The sequence below is a fragment of the Gymnoscopelus microlampas genome (assembly GCF_963454915.1).
Source record: "Gymnoscopelus microlampas genome assembly, chromosome: 21".
Taxonomy (NCBI): domain Eukaryota; kingdom Metazoa; phylum Chordata; class Actinopteri; order Myctophiformes; family Myctophidae; genus Gymnoscopelus; species Gymnoscopelus microlampas.
In genome coordinates this window covers 31,129,762-31,153,052 of record NC_139958.1, presented here as the reverse complement: position 1 = coordinate 31,153,052, position 23,291 = coordinate 31,129,762, and the positions used below count along the sequence as shown (strand labels likewise).

The 23,291-nt window shown below is 41.3% G+C and overlaps 1 protein-coding gene across 1 annotated transcript in view; it reads left to right on the top strand.

Annotated features, from left to right (window-relative positions):
- Nucleotides 1-12,938, top strand: part of trabd2a (TraB domain containing 2A) — a 78,839-nt gene extending 65,901 nt beyond the window's left edge. The window contains exons 6-7 of the mRNA XM_084046748.1: nucleotides 6,810-7,082; nucleotides 11,629-12,938. Of these exons, the coding sequence (XP_083902874.1) occupies nucleotides 6,810-7,082; nucleotides 11,629-11,827 (472 nt within the window). The 3' untranslated portion in view covers nucleotides 11,828-12,938. The remainder of the gene's footprint in view (nucleotides 1-6,809; nucleotides 7,083-11,628) is intronic.
- The last annotated feature ends 10,353 nt before the right edge of the window (nucleotides 12,939-23,291 follow it).

Below are 23,291 nucleotides of genomic sequence, written 5' to 3'. Positions count from 1 at the left end.
CCGCCAAAGCCAGACTTCTTAAGGGTGATAGTTTAGAGCAATGCTGCGGCCTTCGCTGGATTCCAATGTGGGAAACGGGCTTACCACTTGAAGGCCGCTGCACTCTCTCTCTCTCTCTCTTTTTCTCTCTGTTTTTCTATCTTTCTTTCCACCTCTCTTTCTTTGTCCCGTGTAGCTGTCTTCCATGTCCATGCCAAATTTATGCTCCGGCGTCGCATGGCGTCGCATGGCGTCGCATGGCCTACTTACAAGCTCACAACACGCGTTGCATGCGCGCCGCTTTGTGAACTTGTAGGTCAGCTATTTTCGGCTTGCAATGCCATTGCCGTTCTCTTAATTTATTTCCCTTCGCCTTGGTTTTCAAGGTCTCTCTCTTTCACTTAAGTTTTCTCTTTTTTTTTTACTTTTCATTTATGTTTCAGAATATTCTGATAATTTGCCTCCACGATAGCTACAGCGTTGGTTCTCAAAGTGGTGTCCTTGAGGGAGTTCCACGGGGTCCCAAGCTAAATGATGGACAGTTAGGAACCAAATGAACCCTTATGGGTCTGTATTACAACTCTGAGAGTGTACAAATGGAACCAACGGATCCATTTGGTTCCATTTGTACACCCCAGAGTTAAGTTAACATTGACTTTACAATATAAATTGGGGTCCCAGAGTTAGAAATGCCATTAAAATACATGTCAAACTGGGGGTCCTTGAAATTAAAATGGTTGAAAATCACTCCTAGAGCCAAAACAAATCTTCTCTTATGGGGGTCCTTGGCATATATTTTCAAATGGGGGTCCGCAGGCTAACAAGTGTCAATATGGGGGTCCTTGACATTAAAAAGTTTGAGAACCACTGACCTACAGTACATGATAGACTACCCTTTTCATTTCAAGGACCCCCGCTTTGATATGGATTAGGCTACGGCCCCCCATTTGATAGAACTTTTCCCCCGGACCCCACTTTGAGAACCACTGCGTTAATGCAAGCTTTCAAGCTTCAAGTCATAAAAAGTGTTCATTGTGAAATGTTCACTTTTATTGCATTAGCTTCAAAAGAGTTACGGACATGTCAGCACCTAATCTTTCCTCTAGCATAAACACGGCTGTGTGTAGTATTCTTTTAAACGGTGTGTATTAAAAAAAGGGATTGTGTTTGCCGTACATTAAATAAAATAACTACAGATGGGACTTAGCTGTGATGGCTGCCACTGCCCAGCCTGCTGATGGTTCCTGACGGCTCAAACCCACAACAACCCCCAGTTGTCACAAGTTTTTCCCCTTACCATCTGGTCACCCTAGTGTGGATAGAAACGGCTACAAAGAGTGTTAATATAATCAGAGAGAGAGACAGACAGACAGACAGACAGACAGACAGACAGAGAAGGATTAAGAGAGACAGAGAGAGAGAGAGAGAGAGAGGCAGATAGAAATGTATGACAGAACAAAAGCAACAATAGAAGGCCAATTGTTCTCTTGTTTAAAATGCTTGCTTTAAGACTTTTAGTCGGAACAATACGATTCCTATTCTATATATAAGTGGCTGTGTTTTCTTTGGCTTGGGCACAGTGGGGTACATGTCATCATCACAGGTTGAGGTCGGAGCTGAACAAAGCCGTGGACAGTATAGGAGGGGTTTGGGGAGGGGGATATTGTAGTGGGACTTGGAGCAGAATGGAGAGGTGGTGTCTGATGAAAAGCAAGCCAGAGGTGTTGTAGAGCATGGGAAGTCGGTGAAATACCACGCAATGTGGTATTGGTTGTTTTGAGAGTGGACGTGACCTCATTTCCTGGTACCACATGGGAGTGAATACGATTTGGAATAATGTGTTTTTAAAAAGACACAATGGAACAACGGATAGGTGTAATGTTATAATCTTTAACCAGATGAACCCTAGCGTCCTTCTGGGCATGTCATAATAGGTGAATATTCTGTAAAGATATGCAAGAAACAGCCGATGCACAGCCAAAGCTTGTAGATCAGATATTTGGGCTATTTGGTGTACAATGAAGTATATAGGGTTTAAGTTAAGTAAAGGACGGCGAAGGAGTGTAGGGGTGCAACAATTAATCAAACTAATTGATTATATTTAAAATATCGATAAGCAATGCTTTAATAAAATAATCAATCCCTATTTTGGGCAATTCATTATAGGAAGAAAATTCTGAAATCATTAAGATAGTCAATATACAAGCTCACAACGCATCGCAGTGCAATTGTTATGGCTATCTTCATTTTTTTTCACAACGGTGTCTTGTGATGAAGTATAAAATAATGCTTAAAGGGACATTTCGCCGATTTTGCATGAAACCCGTATTTTTATCTAGGTCTATGACCCATAAACATGATCCAAACACACAGACTTCTATATTGTTCTGGCCATAGGGTGCAAATTTCATATTTTGCTACTGTTATCTACTACAAATATTATTAACATTGAGTGACTGTAAGTTCTTCCAGGGGTGAAATGCTCCTTTAAGTGGTTAATCGATTTGTTGATATAAATATTTGTTAGAAATACGCTTTGTGATTACTCAAAAAAGTTGTCGATGGAATAATCACTTAGAAGATAAAAAGTGGTTGCAGCCCTAATGGAGAGAGAAAAGGTATGCCTGGACCTGCTGGATAGAGAGACAACAACGAAAGGCAGACGGAGGGATGAGAGAGAGAGTGAGTGAGGCAGACAGTATCCTATTCCGCCACAAAGTTGTTACACATTATGATTTCTTCTGAAAACACGAGTCTGTGAAATTGGTAGGTCCATATTTTATCACTTAAATTGGTGTACGGTTTCATGGCCTGGCTGCAACTGTTGCCCCGCGGCCCTGGTGGGGGTATTTATTTATTTATTTTTGTCTCCGTTTTTTTTTTGCAGACTGGATTTCAAATGGAAATCATTTTCCAAGTAAGCGCAACTCCGTAGTTGGTCTAATTTCATCCTGCAGACCCAAAACAGATGTTTTAAGTTCAGCTTAAGCCCTGGTGAAAAAAAAAGACATGTACCGTCTGCAAATAATCAAAAGCTACACGCAGTAATAATCCCTTCATTGATTATGCTTTTCTCAAGGACTAGATGTCTCCCCATGTCTCACTATAGGTGTTATGTTGACACCTCTTTATTACATTAATTTTACTTTTTTACTAATTTCCCTGTGGTGGGAACAGCATGTCAGATCTAACAACTTAAACCTAACCAGAGACGGCTAGTAATCTGCTAATTGTGTAATAGCCATGTTTTGATGTGGATGTTGGCGGGGGAAAATAAATAAGCCTTTAGGCTTTAGCAATAGGCAAAATATTAGCCAACTCTTTGACCTCTTTCAATTATCTTTAAGTGATTAGCTCCAGACATTTTTTGGTTAAAGTGTTCAACTTTGTCTTCCTCAGCTCTAGGTGTAAGACAGACAGCCGTTGGCTTATGAAATGTTTAAGAACATTGAGATATGAAAACAGGATAGAAAACAATATTCAGTGAGGAGAAACCGTAAATATTTCTGGCATTGTAATTGGAACATTTATACAAACTGGCATATCCTCAATGTGAAAGCAGCTAACAGGGGGACACTGGCTAAAACAAAGAAAGGAATAAAGAATGCACAATTTGCAAAATAGAACAAACATCACTTGTTTAGGAAAAGTAGGTTACTGTATACGGAATATTATGCTTGTTTGCTTACCCTCAGTGCATGTGCAAGCTGCTGTGCAATTACTTTGATATTTATTTACAATGCAAAAAGTCCTTTTTATAAAATCATACGTTTTAGAGTAGACTCATTATATCAAATGATTTGAAAATCATTCGATATAAACAATGTTTGTTCTTTTTTTCAATTTCACAGCAAACAAATTGTCGTAAACTATGGAAAGAAATCTAGCATACTGCAGCTGTATTAATAGTCTGCATAACATCACACACAGGCTCGCACGCATGCACACGCACACACACACACACACACACACACACACACACACACACACACACACACACACACACACACACACACACACACACACACACACACACACACACACACACACACACACACACACATGCACACCATTTTGGTTCCATTTGTACACTCTTCTCAGTTAAATTAACAGTGAGGATTTGACTGTGTACAATGTCCCTTGGGTTCCTCATTTCGGTCAATCGTTCTCTTTGTCGTTCTCGCACACCACAGTCCTTCAGAGTTGTGTGTGGAGTTTAGAGTTTGATTTGCACGCCTCTTAAGCTGTTGTAATTGAAAAGGGGCCTAAATGGACCCATGGTCCCCCCCCTTGACACATGTAAACCCCTGTCTAAATCAAACTTCTTGCCCATGGCTTGTCTTGGGAAAGTAGTGTGTTGTGAGTGTGCATGTGTCCTCAAATTAAGAAATTCTTACTCAGCCAAATGTTTTTCTCATTCATTCATATGGTTTTATTGGTTAAATCAATTAGCCTCCTTTCCTTACACATTTTATTTGCTGCTTCTATCCACTTCTGTCTACTGCTATTTTTTTATATTCGTAGAGAGCATGATTAGTATAGCAATTGAATACATTTTGTTAATTACATTAGTGGCTTAAATTATTACTTTCTTCTTGACTAATTCCACAGAAAATACTGCAGAGTACAATCGGAGAGTGTCAAATTGAACCTTTTTTATAAGCGTTAACACTTTTTAGGATTTTGTTGTGTGCATGACCCATGTAATATTGGACATTTATGGACTGTTATAATGCCCCTGCATATAATGGCTATAAACCCATAAACCTCTGACTCTGCCTTTGTTTTTGCTCACAAGAGCCCCTCTGTGAGCAGGCATTTCAACATTATATACTAGACTAGAACTCCTCATTTGCAAGTTTTTACACACGCGCACGCACACACACACACACACACACACACACACACACACACACACACACACACACACACACACACACACACACACACACACACACACACACACACACACACACACACACACACACACCTCAGTTTCAATTTTATTGTCACATCACAAGTTTACAGGTGTAAAACACTGGCTGAAATTATTTTCCATACAAGCTTCCATGAATTGCAGTCCTGGTCTGGATACCAAATTGAATAACTCCATGCTCTTTGGTCAACTGTTAGCTATAGGTAGCTTGCTATTATGTCCAGTAATCTCACCCTGACCCTTTAAATAGTTCACCAACGCAATCTGTTGCTCCAATCCGCACCAAACTTGGCACATTGTTCAGGGGTCTGCCATGACAATAGTCACACCAGGTGCCATGTTAGGGGCCACAGGCATACTATTGCTCCAATCTGCACCAAACATGACAAAAACCCTGTTCAAGGGTCTACCGTGACAATAGTCACACCAAAGAAAAATGTATTGCACATGCTGTATATGGGGCACTACAGCAGTGTCACTGCGGTGTCTAACATTTCAAATGGCCATAACTCTTGCTTCTGGGGGTCCCTGGAACAAAATATTTTGAGATGGGGGTCGGCGGCCAAATACATATAATTTTGGGGGTCCTTGACATGAAAAAGTTTGGGCACCACTGATATAGAAACGTTTTTCAAAAAACTGTTTTTAGAAGGCATTAGTAAGAATCGGCCTCAGGTCTTAATGGGTTAATAATGTCATGGTATTTTTTTTAAGAAAATGTTTTATATTATATTATCATAAAATTCTTAGTGTTTTGCCAGTTATTTCAGGACCCACGTGCACTATCCTCACGACCAACAGGTTGGGAATGGCTGGTGCATTCTACCGTGATACTGTATGCACACACACCATGGGTGGCTGGCTATCTCACTGTGGAGATCTGTGTGTGTGTGTGTGTGTGTCTGGTTGTACGAGCATGTGTGTGTCTATGTGCTAAGGGGAGATAAGGAACTATGGCTGATGGGTGATTGGTGCCATCATCCATCAAGCAGATGTGAATCCCTCAGGCACGCACGTGTGTGTGTGCAACACACATATACACAGTTCTTTAAAGTCACTGAAAAATCACTGTGGGGTAGCAAAACATCTCACTCCCACCCACACACACACACACACACACACACACACACACACACACACACACACACACACACACACACACACACACACACACACACACACACACACACACACACACACACACACACACACACACACACACACACTTGCTCAGGATGAATGGGTTTGGATATTGGAGGAGACACTGGAAAGCTGCAGATCATTCAGACGTTTCTGTCTCAGGGGAAAGCACAAGAAGAATTACATGTGCAAAAATTACACGTGTAACAAAAGCTTAAATGTGCTCGTTTCTAGTGAGTCCATGATTCTTGTGTGTGCTTGTGCTGTTTAGGGCTTTAGGGGTTGTGTGGATTGATACTCGGACGCGTGCCCGGTGTCGCGCACTGAAAATTGCAGGATCTACAAGCTCACAACGTATTGCAGCGCAACACGTTCTGAGCTTGTAGATCCGCTAGTTTCAGCTTTAGTGTTATAGGGTCAAAAACGACAGATATTTTACAAAAGGAACACTCATACAATTCTAAAATCTAAAATCCTGAAATCTTGATGTCTTCACAACACAAGTATAGCAGTACAAATGTGTGTGTTTGCGTGGGTGGGGGTGGTTTCAGTTACCTTACAGTACCTTACTTTATCATAGAGCATCACGTTGGCTGTAGCATCCATAATATTGCATTCATACATAACATAAACTCCTCCTCTCACGACCTCGGTTGAATGATACAGTTCTATTCTATTTTATATGAATCTCTAAAGGCCTCTACAAAGCTTAACTCTCCTCTCTCTCTCTCTCTCTGTCTCCTTCATCTGCAAGGAGGTCCAGGCCTGCGTCCCCAGAAACGGAGGACAACCACGACGAATCCCCTCCCCTGGAGCCTTTTCTCCATGAGCTTCCCCACCACGACGAGGACGACCTGGGTCACCCCCTGGACACGGAGCCCCTGCTGCCCCACATGCTCCTGCCCCCGGACAGCCTGGAGCAACTGGAAAAGGCGGAGAGGAAGATGATGAAGAAGAAGAGGAGAAACAAGCAGAAGAAACAGCGACACCGGCACTTCAATGACCTCTGGGTCCGCATCGAGGAGAGGTGAGATGAGAGAGAGGTTTTTTAGAAGAGACACGAGGTTGAGCGTGATTCGTGCTGCTTTCCACCCCTGGCCACCGTATCATGTGAGAAGAAATGTAGAGGACAAGATGAAAGAAAAGAGGAGAGATGGGAAGAGCATAGAAGAGAAGAAGGGAGCAAAGTAAAAAGATGTCCGGAAGAAAAAAAGAGCAGAGGGCACATTGGAAATGTGCGAGCCAGTAACTGAAGCTGGACTGTCTGTCTATAGAACACAAATGACACTTCCTGATGTTGTGCTGCAGGCTAAAACAGTCAGTGTATCACATCACCGTACTGTGTGTGTGTGTGTGTGTGTGTGTGTGTGTGTGTGTGTGTGTGTGTGTGTGTGTGTGTGTGTGTGTGTGTGTGTGTGTGTGTGTGTGTGTGTGTGTGTGTGTGTGTGTGTGTGTGTGTGTGTGTGTGCGCGCGCCTATGCAACGCACTCAAGAAAAACCCTCCAGTGTGGTATAGGCCCAGACTGGTTGCATCCTGGTTTAAGTGTCTTGGCTATGAAGATAGCAGCCTGGGAAATCTTAGACAGCATCCGGTTTTGGTCTCTCGATGTGCTCCAGGCAGGGACTAACCAGCCAACAAAACAAGCTCACCTTTCAGAGGAAAACAAGGGACCCTCGCCACAAGGTGTGGTCTGCTCTGTCGACACCGCGCTCTCCACTGACTTGTTTGGATTGAGCAACCACAAGGCGATATAGGGTTTATTGTGCAGGCAGTCCCGTTTTAATTTGATTTGAAGTTGTTTATGTTGTAGTGCCTGTGGAAAACAGTAGTGGATAAAGTCATTTATGACCATTAAATACAGATTCTCACCTCGGGGCACATAATGCATAATGTGTTTATCACTATACCCATAGCCTTGTTTATTCACAAAGATGAGAAAATTGTGAGTGAACCTCAGGCAAGGTGTTAATATGTAGGATCATAATCAAATACTATAATGTGGCTTTTTCCCCCCATCATCAAACTACATAATCAGACAGAAACATTAAACCTGTGAAGCAATTGTGTCTCTACGTTCTCCCTATTTAAATATTTTGAGTGCACTTGCATGTCGTCTCTGTCGGGCGGAAACCTCTTGTCCAAAGAAATGGCTAAATCTAATAAAGAATAGCCGATCTACAAGCTTCTCACACATTTTTGGTGACACTCAAAAAGACTAAAACATAAAATGTTGAAATATGGAGATGGTTTCTGCTCAACAGCAACGAGCTGTAGGTGTGTGTCTGTGCCTATGTGTGTGTCGAAGTATTTACGTGCCAGGGTATGCCCTGCCATCCAGACTCTTATGCATTTATTCACTCTGTAAGGAACATAAAGCTTATTTACCATGGCTAGCTTCAGGCGATCATACACTGATGGAGACTCAGACTGTTTACACAGGATCCGAAAATCTTGAGTCCGTACTTACTGAAAGCTGGAGTGCTGGCTGGAGATCAGTTTGTGTCTGTGTATTAGGTCACTATAAAGTTCAGTAATGACATGCGAGGGGCGTGGTGAATCCTTTGAAACCCCCAGAAAGCAAGTAACGTTTGACCACTCACCGTGCGGCGAAAATAGCCGATCTATAAGCTCACAATGTGTTTAATGACCTGTTCAAAATAGGCACGTCATGGTTGAAAGTGGATAACCCTGTGGTGTACGGGCAAGGTTTATTTTATTTTATTTTCCATGCTTATATGATTTGGAAATGTGGTCAGTTTGCAGTAGGCAAAGAGTTGAAAAGTATTAAGCAATCAAGTCATGTAATAAAATCCTCGGTGTTAATTGAAGTCTGTGGCTTTAAAAATGGACCCAGTGGACCATAAAGGTTCGATTTCTACACTCTCAGGGTTCAATTAACACCGAGCATTTGACTTTGTATATTCACAACTCGGTCCCAAATGAACAGAGAGGGTCTATGGCCCGTGGGTTGTATACATTATGTCTGAAAACCTTGTTATTTTTAGTATCTCGGACTAGGGCTTTAACCAGAAGGAAAAGGAGTTTGTTTGTGGACACATGTTCTTGAGTGTACACTGTGGACCTAGTTTGTATATTTTAATGTCTGAAAAGGTATTGCTCTAGTATTAATATTCAGTGTTTTCCGAGAGCGCGCTGTACTGTGAGGCGTTCTTCCAGGCTTAATTCTTTCCACTGTGACGCGAAGGGATGGATGAGGTAGAGAGTGACTGACTAACACACAGAGAGAGAGAGAGATCAATGTTGAGTGGGTCTCTGTGTCTGTATTAAAGAGAGACAGAAAGAGAGACTGAGAGAGAGAGAGTTGGACACTACAGTCCTTTTTCTACACTCTTTGATACATGCACGGACAAATCACCAGTGTTATGCTTAATTCATACTCCCAAAAAAAATAGCCGATCTGTAAGCTAACAGATGTGCTGCATTGTGACTCGTTGTGAGCTTGTAGATCGGACTACTTTTGCAGAACGACCCGTCATACTTTAGTTTAGTTCTGAGGGTCCATCTTTACGATCTCTGAGTCAAATTAACTCCATTAATAACATTCTGAGAGAATAACCAATTACTTTACATAGAGATATTGGTACCTTCTCCAAACATCTATATCCAATTTAACCGCATGAACCCTCGTGTCAGTATTGTGGGGCAAACATTCAGCAGAAATAGCAGATCTACTAGCTGTAGATATTGTTAGTGAAGAGATTTTGATGTAGACAGAAAAGAAAGGAGTGGATCTATAGTTTAGAGCCCTGGGGTGACTCCATTCAATGAAATACATCTGGGTTTCAGTGGTTACGAAAAGTATAGATATTTGAATCGGTAAAATAAAAGGACACCAAAATAGAACTTGTAAATACCTGTTCTGTAGCCTGTCTGAACTAATCATCAACATCAAAATCCATCTAAGGAACTGGGGCCAAGAGCTACAGACCGGTTTAGCCATAAGCCAAGACCAATCAATGCAGAGTAAATATTATTAACTGCAAACATATGCCAGCGATGAAAACACTTGAATTTGAGGCTAATTTGGAAATTGCACGGGGAACGGTTTGGGCACTGAAAAAGGTTTTAGATGCTTATGTTCTTCCATAGGATTTCTCATCGCAACAGCGAAGATAACAGACCTGTCTGCACCATTTGAAGGGAATACGTTTTCAAATGCACTTTTTATCTGGCTTTTTTTCAGCTAGAAATAGCAAGTTGTGCGTGTGCATAGAAAGTTCATTCTGAACTTGGCTAGCATTCCTAATCTAAAGGGAAAGGGCAGTTACTGTTACCTGTCAGTTTAATGCGAAATGCTAACGTGCTATCATGTCGTTTTTTCCTCAAACCTTGTCTCAATCTATAATCCTCCTCCTAGTTGCTGTGCCCATTCTAGCCTGAGCGCTGGCAAGCAGAGAGTTCCTCCTGACTTCAGGAACCTGTGTGTTTGTTTTGCCTGGCCGTGTCCCAGCCTTAACCACACTATAGCCCCCATTGGCCCAGCATCAAACAGAGAGGCAGAAACTATTTAACTGACAGACCTAGCAGGAGAGAAAATGAAACGAGGGGAAAGAAAGGCAGACAGAAACAGAGATTTATACTTTTTTTTTATTATATATATATACAAGCTGGTGTCACGCGCAGAAAATTGCAAATATACAAGCTCACATCATGTTGCAATGCCGGCACAGTACCTAGTATAAATCGGGCGAAAGACATGGTTATGACATTACGTTTTAAGCAGAGCAGCACACAAGAGACAGGTAGAAAGGAGTGAGAACTGTCTTGTAGCCTCTTTTTTTAAATTATTTTAACGCATATCTTTGCTTAAATTTTGTTACGGTCAGGGTTTTGACAGGTCAATGTAGAGTGACAGGAAGCCAAGTGAAGGGAAAAAGACCTTGGAGTTATGTCTGCCGGACCACAATATTGTAGCTTTTATTTCTAAATCTGAAATGCGGGAAGAAACATTGCAATTTCTGGCCAGTTAATACATCTTGCTCTGATTGGAGCAATTTCATATAGTTATGTTTTTGTTGAAATCTTGTCTAGTCTATTTATATGCCATTTTTATTAGTGATAGAATGCACACAATATTTCGACCAACTGGTGGCCTATACACTATGCACACCTGACCAGCCCAGCCCGCAGAGGGCCAGGTCGGATGTGGACTCGACTTTATACTTTATATATTATAGTCTTTTATATTGTTATCCTATTATCACGATTTTTTGGCGTTACTATTTCTTCTGTACTTGTTCTCTACCCATACCTGTATCTTGTTTTTACCGCGGCGCTGCTATGACAACTGCATTTCCCTCGGGATAAATAAAGGTCTATCGGTCTATTTAAATATGTCGCTCCCCTAATGAGCAAATTAGATTGGATAGCAGTTAATTTATCCGACAGGGAGAAAGGCAGTCATTAGAGAAGCAAAGTTACACAAAGGTGGATATAAAAGCCACAGAAGACAGTAGGAGCTCATCGTCAAGCACTTTGCCCAAAGTATAACCGAAAATAAATAAATGTATATATAATAATGATTTGTCATTGTCATTTCTCTCTTCTCCAGCACGACGGTCCAGTCTCCTCCTCCGCCTCTCGTACGCATCATCAATGGATACATCACAGTGCGGCCGCCCGACAGAGTCCATGGTCCCTACAATTACCACCACAGACCTTCATCGTCATCACCTTCCTCATCTTCCTTAGTACCCCTCCTCTTCACATTCCTTCTAATTCTCCAACAGATGTCAACTATGCTGCTCTAGGTCTCAGCAGTGGAGTGTTACATATTTCTAAACCAAGACTTATATTCTACAAACCCCGCTGGTGGCCCCTAGAGGCCGTGCTGCTCCCTACACTGTTTTGAACCAGTGTGGTTTGAACCAACGGACATTGCCGCCCTTAGATCCCTGCACTCTCATTAGTGGGGGCGAACAATGTCATAGAACGTGGTTTCTGATACGAGAAGTCCCACGGAACATGGATTCTCATGCAAATTGACGTCTCGCGTGTCAGCTCGGAGAGCCAAGAGGTCTCCTGGAACAGACCTCGTAATGTTTTGACCCTCTCATTCGGAGATCTGGACTCGTGCATTCTCCAAGAACTCTCGCTGTATAACTTTCAAAGAACACTAGTGAAACACTCATACAGCAGGACTTGTCACAAGACTCTCCTGATGTTTAGGATATGTGGATTGTGCTAGGACTGTCCATGGACGATTGGACGTTTGTTCTCAGAGAAGCAGAGAAGTGGTCTGAACAGAAAATGGCATCCAACATAAATGAGGTCTGATGGTCTCATAAGATTTGCTTTTCCTGCAACATGGAAAAAACCCAAGGTTTTAAAAGGGTTCATTATAAAATGTAAGATCGGATGATGTTCATGCAACAGGAGGTTTCAACAAGGATGCGGTTCCAATTATTTTATAGAAGATTATATTACAGTGAATGCACCATTCACCAGCATGTCTCAGAATATTAGATCTTACCGTAGACACCAAAATCTTGGGATACAGGTCAGACAACAAAGTAATTGCAAAGTTCAAAGTAACCCGTTGTCCCCCTCAATAATTTGGTCTTTGAGCAGGAAATAATAAATCATCCAAGTATTTTGTTACATGGTTAACATTTACTATTCTACACAGGTCTCGCCCAATACTAAGTAGTGGTGACATCCATGGAACTCGGTAAACTTAGTTTAGGTTAAATGTCATTAAAATATGTTGCTGTTTCAATACTAAATGTCACAACCATATCAGTATGTTCTGTGTGTGTGTGTGTGTGTGTGTGTGTGTGTGTGTGTGTGTGTGTGTGTGTGTGTGTGTGTGTGTGTGTGTGTGTGTGTGTGTGTGTGTGTGTGTGTGTGTGTGTGTGTGTGTGTGTGTGTGTGTGTGTGTGTGTGTGTGTGTGTGTGTGTGTGTGTGGCAATAAAAACAGCTCTTAACTCCCTGCCATTGCAAACAGCGATGTTTTCTGCAGACTTATTCTTCTGTTTTAGAAGAATGTCTTTAGTTTTGCATAACACTGTAGGGGGAAATTGTACATAATGTATCTACATATTATAGATTATTGTAGAAATATATAAAAAAAGAAAATTATCAAAAGGTGTTGCTGTTGTTTTTGTTTTTTTAAATAAATAAATAGATATGCAGTATATTTTTGAGATTACATCAGGAACTAACCACCATAGCCCATGTCAAGTCTCTCTCCAAAGTGAATTGTTTGGAAGGGAGAGGCGATTGTATTGTATTATATCAGTGTTACCATTGGCTTTGCTGTATGGCATTGTGAAAAGAATTTATGTTGATGTTTTTGTTTTTGTTTTCACATAGAGATTATTTGTTTAATTTATTTGACTATACAGTAGTTGTAGGCCACATAAATCACTCCTAATGTTATTTGTTTCGCAAGTAACTATTCCGTTGTTGTCCATGGTGTCAAATGACGTTCATGAATGCATTTGACACTATGCATGTTTTGAAATGGAATTTGAAAATCCATCTTGTTTTGTGAAAGGAGCATCACTATTAATGTTTTCTGTAATAAGGGAGCAGTAATAATTTATTCATTTTCAAACACATCGCTATCGTCACATATGGAGCACAAAAAAAGTATTGGTATTTCTGTTTTTACTTTTGTCATGTAGGTGATTCACATTTCAGTTATGTGTTGAGATGATCGTAATATTTTCTACTATAAAGTTGAAAACAATAAAGTATTTATCTAGTTAAAAATCGTATTTGTACTTTAATGTCCGATACTAAAGCAAAGCAAACAGATATCCACTAGTTTAAAAAAGGGACCTGAATATTATTGAAAGAAAAAAGACCAAAAAATGAAAATGATTGATGGGAATCAAATGGGAATGATACTTTTTAAAGATATCTGAAACTAAAATGTACAGACCGTGTCCTCAGTAATTTTCGAGCTACTAACTGAAAACGTTTTCTTTCTCTGATAAATACAGGGGAATTGAGCCCTGAAATTGCAGTGTTGGGTCAAGAAACGTGGATAAAGCAAGTGGAGTAGGACAGGACAATCTCACAGTCATTCTCTTTAGCTGGTATGTGTGTATATTTTTGCATTTTTGTCCATATCTGTGAGGCAGTAATGTCGACTGTATTTCTACAATACAGAGGAACTATTCAAGTTAAAATGCAGTGTATACTATCTTGCCTATTTAAGACTGCTACTGCTATCACAATTTTGCAAAACCTCAGACTCATTATCACAAACACACTAAAATCATGGGTTACTTTTAACACTGAGAGTTTCCAAATGTAACTGAAGTGCAAGGGTCCATATAACTACACTCTCAGAGTTACAAATGGATTAAATAACGCTGAGGATTTTACAGTGCATTGACACATGTATCCCGCACACTCAGCCTCCTGCCCTGACTGGTTCATGGTGTGTTTATGTGAGGTTAATGTGGTGTGATAAGGGCGCTTTTTAGAAACCGTTTGATGTGCATATGTGGTCCACCACAAACAAGGCAGCTGCTCTGTCAAGGTACATTGATTTAGCAGAAAGTAAACAGGAAACCAGAGCTAATTGATCCTATAGATATACGGGAAATGAGAGTTAATTGATTTGTTGTGTCAACAGGAAAGGAGACCTAATTGACTAACTGGCAGTGGTGGAATAAGTACTCTCACTACTTTAAGTACTAGTATAAAAATACTCTGTTACAGTTAGGTATGTATTTTTGTCCAACTTTCAAAAATAGCTTAAACATAAAATATGGCTGAAGTGGTTCATGTGTTTTTTATATTGTATTACTCAAGTTTTTTATATTATATTACTCAAGTAAAGTAATAAGTGTACTTAAGTAGAGTACTTGAGTATGTACACTCAGTATGTGCAGAGTATAATGTACTTTCCACCACTGCTAATTGTATGTTAATGATTTGACTTGCTAGTGCTGTGAGTTTGAAGGTGTATGGCAGGTGTGTGTACCTTTGATGTTTAGCTGTTTTAAAAGACACAATATGTCTGAACGTGAAACATGTGTTTGGGTTAGTGACAAAATGGGGCTGGCAAGATGACACATTTTGGTTTCATGCCATGTTTACAATGAAAGTGTCAGAATGTGTCTGAAAATGTCAAGTGGTGTAACCACGTAAAAGTAAGACATCTTCAATATGTTATCCACTTAAAGTGACCGAAAGTGTTCTCATAAAATCCACTATGCTTTTCTGCATAGTAACCTTTTAATTAAGTCACCTCCTCGTGACATGGCAGATTTTTTATTTATTCCCCAGAATCTTAAGGATGCTGGGGAGCCATGGTTGGCTTTGATGTCTTGCCATGGCATAGTCGAGATTGCCTGTGCGGGTAGCGGTTTTATGTTCCCCTATCCTTAGTTTTAGAGAACGTTTGGTTTGACCAATATAATATGCTAGTCCACGGGGACATTTAAGTAGATACATGGGTTGAGTTGCAGTTGATGAAGGATTTTATTTTGTATGTTCTGCCAGTACGGGGGTGGGTGAAATATTTAGTAACACAAACGGTTAGATGCCTGTTTAGGTTTTTTCTTTAATAGACCCTCTCGATCGTTGTCTATTACCCTCTCGTATGCCGAGTCAAGGTCTACTTTATAGAAAGCGGTTGGTTAGTGCCGTGCTTTGAAAGTCTGAGGTAGAGCTACAGTTCCTCCTTAGACGCAAGAACTGTCCGATTGGAATGTTGCGTCATACAACGTTCTACTTAAATGTCCCTGTGGACTAGCATATATTCGTGAAACCAAACATTCTCTCAAACTAAGGATAGGGGAACATAAAACTGAGGAACGGTGTTCCACAGGGGTCTGTCCTCTCACCGATGCTGTTCAACATCTACATCTACATCTACAACCTACCGGAGACAACATCTAGAAATACTGTTACGCAGATGTCCTGGCCATTATGAGGCGACGACCAACGTGGAGGTCGATGGAAGATGGCCTCAACCAGGACATGGGCGTCTTGGCAGCCTACCTTCAGAGGTGCTGCCTGCAGCCCAGCTTAGGCAAGACAGTGTTGGCAGCATATCACCTCAACAAAAGTACCTCGGTGTACACCTGGATAGGACAAAAGTGTCATTAAGGGTCTCGCTAATCCAACGTCTCGCCGGTACGTCCTAGGGTGCCTTTGCAAGGTACAAATCTCCACGCAAGCCCTGGTCTTCGCTGCAGCCGAATACTGTGCCCCAGCCTGCCGTAGAAGCCCACATGCCAAAAAGGTTGATGCTGCCAATAACAACGCTCTGTAGGAGTAATATCAAACAATGTATTTTGCAAAGATCGTCCCCCTGGTGGTGCTATAACGATGAGAAATATTTGGGGCAAGGTTCTGCCCAGGCCTCCAGGGAGTGTATGTGCACAGTTTCACGCCAATCGGTCCAACGGTGCCGGAGATTAGCTGCTGACAGACGGACGGACGGACAAACAAACACATAGTTGACAGCCGAAAACATAGTTTCCGGCTAGCCTTCGGCCTGGCGGAGACAATAACAGTAATGACCTGTATTAGTACAAATCCAGATCTGGCCCACCTTGAGTGTGTGAGTGTGAGAGAGAGTGAGAACAAGCAAACTGAACAGAGCCCCGAAACGCACATCATTTAAATATTTGACAGTCTACAAATCGATTGTTTCTCCGTTCCATGTAAAACAATCCCTCTCCAACAACACCCCCTTAAGTCACTCATTCATTCCCTACCAGAATAAATAAACAAAGGTGCAGGTCACTCTTTTAAATCCCTCCTATAAGCACTGGCGCTGACAGATGTTGCAGCTCATTTACGAGCAAGAAATCATGTTGGATAAGCAATGGTGTGCATTTTTAACTCCAAACTGAACGCAAATAGACAGACTGAACAGAAGAATGTTCAATTAGGTTTGGGTGTGTACTCTGTGTACTGTGTGTGTGTGTGTGTGTGTGTGTGTGTGCGTGTGCGTGTGTGCGCACGTGTGTAAATCATTTGCAAGGATATCAGTACTTAACAGCACTTTTTCATTGCTCATATTTTGCATGCACGTGCGCACGCACACACAGATGCATGGTTCTATTTGGGACCATTTTTACACAGAGTTAAATTAATACTGTGGATTTTGCTGTCTATGTCAAAATACCCACCTTAAGGGTGACATTTGATTCGATTTATTTGATTTATTTATTCGCACAATAAAAACAGTATAAAGTATAATAAACATGTTGTTGACATATTCTATAAAAGACCATTTAGACCTATTAAGTGCAAATAGGCGTAGTAGAAATTATATAGGCTACAGTAAGTAGCATTAAAGAGAAAAAAAGGTGTTGAAAGCAATTGAAACCTGAAATGGGACTTACTTGACACTTCGAAATACTTGATACTTGATGATTTTTGACATGGTGGCACTTGTTGGCTGCAAGTGGTACTTCCTCTTTGCTTTCAGTCAGATTTCAGTCCATTTCCCAATGAATCTCCGTCCGTACGTCCTACAAATTATCTCGTTTGTGGGTCCCTGGCACAAAATCCTTTCAAATGGGGATCTGTGGTCAAATATATATCAATTTGGGGGTCCTTGACATGAAAATATTTGAGATCCACTGTTCAAGATGAGGTGAAATCACAATCCAGTTGTAACTACTAGAGCAACATGTTATTGTTTATTTGATACAGCTCTGGCCAATCCTTCACAGTCTTGTATAAATAAGCAAACGTATGTCTGCTCCTTTCGCCGAGACCATTATCACTGCATCAAGTCTTGCGGTCATTGGAGCGTTGTGAATAATAGTAATTAGTGCTCTGCTAAGTGACTTCTCTGTATATTTACAATGAAAACGTCCCCAGGGCTATAATACCTTACCCTCACTGATCTAATCCGCCGACTCACAGGAACTCATCAGGGACAAAAATCTATCTGTTTCTATCATCATGTTGTTTTCAGCCTGTTCACTCTGAAGAAAGACACACACGCATGCACACACACACACACACACACACACACACACACACACACACACACACACACACACACACACACACACACACACACACACACACACACACACACACACACACACACACACACACACACACACACACACACACACACACACACACACTTCTCCACCCTCTCTCAATACTGCAATTCATGCTTGACATTCATGACATTTTAGGCACTTACTGTCATTATGGCATTAGGGTTAGGGTTATCATAAACACACTGATCATAATATTTTAGGTAAACACATTCAACATGATCAACAATTGAAAGAGTGCACCTCCAATGCACCTCCAAGGCTTTTGCAGATTGTTGCTATGGTTTGCACCTTGACGTATCAATTTACCCATTCTCAGTAGCAGCTCTGTCTCAGGAGATAACCAGGTCACAACCAAAGTCACAAAAGACTTGACACATCTTATCAGTCTCTGCCATCACAACTACATGAAATCACTGTGATGTGAACATACCCGATACCACACTTACTGCATCATGATTATGGTTAGGAGTGCAGCAAGAAGCAACAACTGTCTTATAAGTAGATCAGTGGTTCTCAAAGTAGGGTCCAGGGCTACTTGAGGGGTTCCAGGGGGACCGCAGCAAAATTACTTTAAAACTATATGCCGATGTATAGGGTCACAACGCGTAGCAACGTGAAGCTTTGTGAGCTTGTTGATGGGCTTTTAACATTTATCAACACAAATCTTGCATGGGGGACCCAGGCACAAAATATTTTCTGATGGTGGTCTGCGGCCAAATACATTAATTTGGGCATGCTTGACATGAAAAAGTTTGAGAACCACTGTTATAGATGTTTAAGATCAAGTTTATTTTGTGTGGCCTTGTGTGAACGTTGATTGTGGTTTTGCAATGGAGACAGATTTTTGTAGCTGTACTGACCTAATGACCTACTCTAGTCTTATCTTATGAGCTGGAATATAGTCCACTCATATAGTCCAACTCTCCACTCATATACTGTACACAAATGTTGAACCATTGCAAATTCACTGACTGTAATCTCTCTCTCTCTCTCTCTCTCTCTCTCTCTCTCTCTCTCTCTCTCTCTCTCTCTCTCTCTCTCTCTCTCACACACACACAAAAGGAAGCTAATGTATGTTACAGTACGTTTGTAAATCTCTTACTATAATGTGAGGATACTCAAAATGTTACCAGTACACCTGAGTGGATCAGAGTAGTATCCTTTTAAATCCACCCACACCCATCCATCTGCCTGTCTAGTACGCTGTCTATAACCCACATTAACATTAGATTGCATTCAGGATATCGGGGTGTAGGATAAAGAGAAGAGAACAGTCTGAAAATGCTGCAGCAAAAGCAGATGCAATACCTGAAAAGAGGAGAGGAGTCAAAGAACATAAGTGACTCACCCAAGCAGAAGGAGCAGCGTGTGTGCACTTTGGAGGCAACATCAGCCATGTTTCCATGACTGACACCTCCACAACCTGCCATCTATCTGTCCATCAATCCTGCCACCAGCATCCACCCTGCCTCCTGACGTTACTGCTCCTCATCCTGATGTAGATTCTTCCTGCTTCCTGCTGCAAAGCATCATGGGAGCAGCTGCCCCCCACTGAACTCAATGCTCGACTCATTGCCCACCAATGAGAACAGAGCAAAGGAGGAGGGAGATGTGAGAGAGGCGATAGCAATATGAGGGGAGGGGGATGGTGGTTACCATGGCGACTAATACCCCCGTTGAACTGTGCATTGTGTGCTATGAATGTTAGGGTAGAAACAGTTCAATGCTATTCACTATTTGCATGGAGATAAGGTCCTAGTTGTTGTTGACCTTTATCAGTGATTTATATCACATATTATGATATCAAATGTGTGTAGTTCTTATATACTGTATGATACTGCTTCAATAATTAATAATCAATATGAGAACTATAGCCTATACAGGGGATATACCTACATAGGTCAGTGACAAAATGGGGTTGGCAAGATGACAATATATATATATTTTTTTTAAATCTTATTATAAAGGCATGTATCAGGTTTGTTCAAATAGAATTTTCATGACATTCGAAAACAAGTTTAGCCATTTTGTTGTATTGAGCGCGACATAATGCTGAGAAAACCTCAGTTTTCTAAATGGTCTTTGACAAATTATGTTAAAAATGAAAACAAAACAGAACATTTTATTACATTGCAATAGAGGATTGTGATGTTTCATTATTCCACAGTTTTCCTGTATATTATCAGAGAAATACTGGTTAGTACAACCCAGTTACACCACTTGACAGTGTTGTTTCTACAGTCATATTCTACTCTTTATACCAAGCTCGTGGAAGCAATGTCATTGGGCATCCAGGTGTGAATCAACTCTAGTCAACATATCAGGTTCTGACAGGGGGTGGGACTAAATAAAGCAGGAAGGAAGACAGTCTGAGAGTGAGAGAAACAGGTGAAAACAGAGATGTCTGTTAAAATCTGGAAAATGAAGAGCTAGGGATTAATATCAGTGTGGATATATCAGCATGTTTGTGTGTTTGCTCAGTATTTCTACCATAACCACCTGACAATAATAACAAGTTGGACTGTGGCTGGTCAACTAACACATTATAGCCTGGAGGAGAAGAGATTGTGTGAGACATTTCAACACGTTTCTGAGTGAGTATGGACGCTATCTGAGAACTGTAATGACATGGACATTTAGTTAAAGTATAGGACCTTTATAGCCCTAGAAGGCTGTGATACATTTAATTGACACAGGAGGGCATAGGAGTGATGTGTGACTTTGTATATGGAATACATGGAATGAATGTAATATCACAGCCATTGCAGGACTAGGACCTTTAATAGTGATGTGGTGTTTTGGATAGTGTGCTTCAGGACCTGTACCAAAGCTGTTACAGTAGAGGCGCTCAGGACTTGTCACTGCATACCAGAGGATCCAAGTGGACACAGACAGACAGGTGCGGTACTGGGTTCTTCAGCACACAGACAGGTGGGGTACTGGGTTCTTCAGCACACAGACAGACAGGTGGGGCACTGGGCTCTTCAGCACACAGACAGGTGGGGTAGTGGGTTCTTCAGCACACAGACAGACAGGTGGGGTAGTGGGTTCTTCAGCACACAGACAGGTGGGGTAGTGGGTTCTCCAGCTCATCTTGTTGGGAAACTGTTTGCAGCAGCTGTCTAAAGTTTTCAGTTCAAACGAATTGAGAGACAATACTTTCATTGAGGATTTCAAATTTCAACTCCGACAAGCCTTCAGGACAAAAATAAATGTGGTTTGTGAAGCTAACTGTTTAAAATGTTCGTTTGGACTGGATGGGTCCTTCATGTTAGAATCATTTAGAAATGAAAGCAGAGTGATCCACTGCTTCTTTCTCTTTTTCATCTGTGATTGATTGATAGGCCTGTCACAATAATGATATAATCGGCGTCATCGTTTCCATGTTGCAAAATGTTCCTATATTTTCAAACGTTTTCAAAAGTAGTGGAACTAGCTGATCTATAAGCTCACAACGCATCGCAATGCGACACGTTGTGAGCTTGTAGATCGGCTATAATCACTACTTTTTAAAAAACATAATTTTTAAGATAAAATTATTAAATATGGCCTATTTTGACCATAGTATATTATTTATTTTAATTATTGTTATCATTCATTTTGTCGTATAAGAAAGTTATAACTTAGCATTTCAACTTTTAATAACTCCCCCATTCTCTCTCTCTCTCTCTCTCTCTCTCTCTCTCTCTCTCTCTCTCTCTCTCTCTCTCTCTCTCTCTCTCTCTCTAGTCGTCTCCAGGTGATGACTTCACAGCGGAGTCTGGCATACCGTCATGTGGTTCTAGAACGGCGGATGGCTCCATCTTGCCCCCCTGCCCACCCATCACCCCCCACCTGCCCGCCCATCCCCCCCAGGCCTGGAGCAGAGTGTTTGCTGTCATCCTGTACGCCGAGTTCCTGAAAGAGCTGGCGGCCATCGCCCAGGAGCACAGCGTAGTGCCGGACCACTCATCGCTTCAACCCCAAATTTCACTGTTCTGGGGGGAACGTTCACCAGAAATAGCTGATGTCCAAGCTCATGACGCGTCAAAATGTGACGCGTTGTGAGCTTGGAGATCAGCTATTTCTGACAAAGAGATTTGGTGTAGTACAGTACAGTTGCTGTACAGTTGCAACTCAGATCCGTTTCACTGTGTATATCGAGGGTTTAAGTGGTTAACCTGGTATTCTCCTGGTGTAATCACTGACAGGTTGGATCTGTCAGTGCCAGCAGTACCAGAGGTCCTGGTAGGATATAACGCCAGCAGTAGCCTACATGAGGTCCTGGTAGGACATAGAACCAGCAGTAGGCTACTAGAGGTACTGTGTCAAAGAAACATTGCCAGGATGGATAAACTAGCTGTCTTGGGAATTGAAAAAGATAGTAGACCCGTAGGAGCCAGATTGCTCAGATAGAGCAATCTGGAGCAATTACTCCCGCGGAGACATCACATTTCTCTTTTGGGCCTAGAGTCCCAAAAGAGAAATTTGATGTCTCCGCGGGAGCCTCTATCTCGACTCAAGACCCTAAAGAGAAATTTGATGTCTCCCCGGAATCATACGAGGAAGTAAAATGTATAATAAGCAAGAAAGGAAACATGGCAGCAATAAATGGATCCAGGGAGAAAGCGTGGCAAAGTATTGCCGACAAATTAAATGCACAAGTCGTCCAAAAATATATACAATGTATATGCAAGTTAATAAATATATAATTCAGTTAGGCTTAAACATGAGGAATGTATGGTGAATATTGGAATTATCGCCTACTAATCTACAATGCGACAGCCTATTATATGCGCCATGCATCCAACCAATATGTCTGAGTCTGTGCTCAGGAATGTGTCAAAAACTAAAAAATCTCCATGAATTCAAAGCTTCATGGAGTGTGTAATTGATAGAAAATAAGTATTTCTTGGGTGAACTATTCTTTAAAGTGTCTTGTTCAAGGACACCTGAGATTTTCGGCGTGACAGGCAGGCTCTCTAACCATTCAGCTATGGCCACATCATCAGCAGTGATTCTAAGGCAGTTCTACTATATTATTTAATAAATTATGCATTTCATCCTCTATATATTGTCCAGCAACCTTTATGATAAAGGCGAAAAACCATAGTAAACCCTTAGGAGCCAGATTGCTCAGATGCCAAGGATCTTGTATTGGGATTCAATCCCATGACCTTGTGGTCTGAAGTCAAGAGCTCTTCCAACAGAGCTAACCAAGCACACTGACCTTCGTAC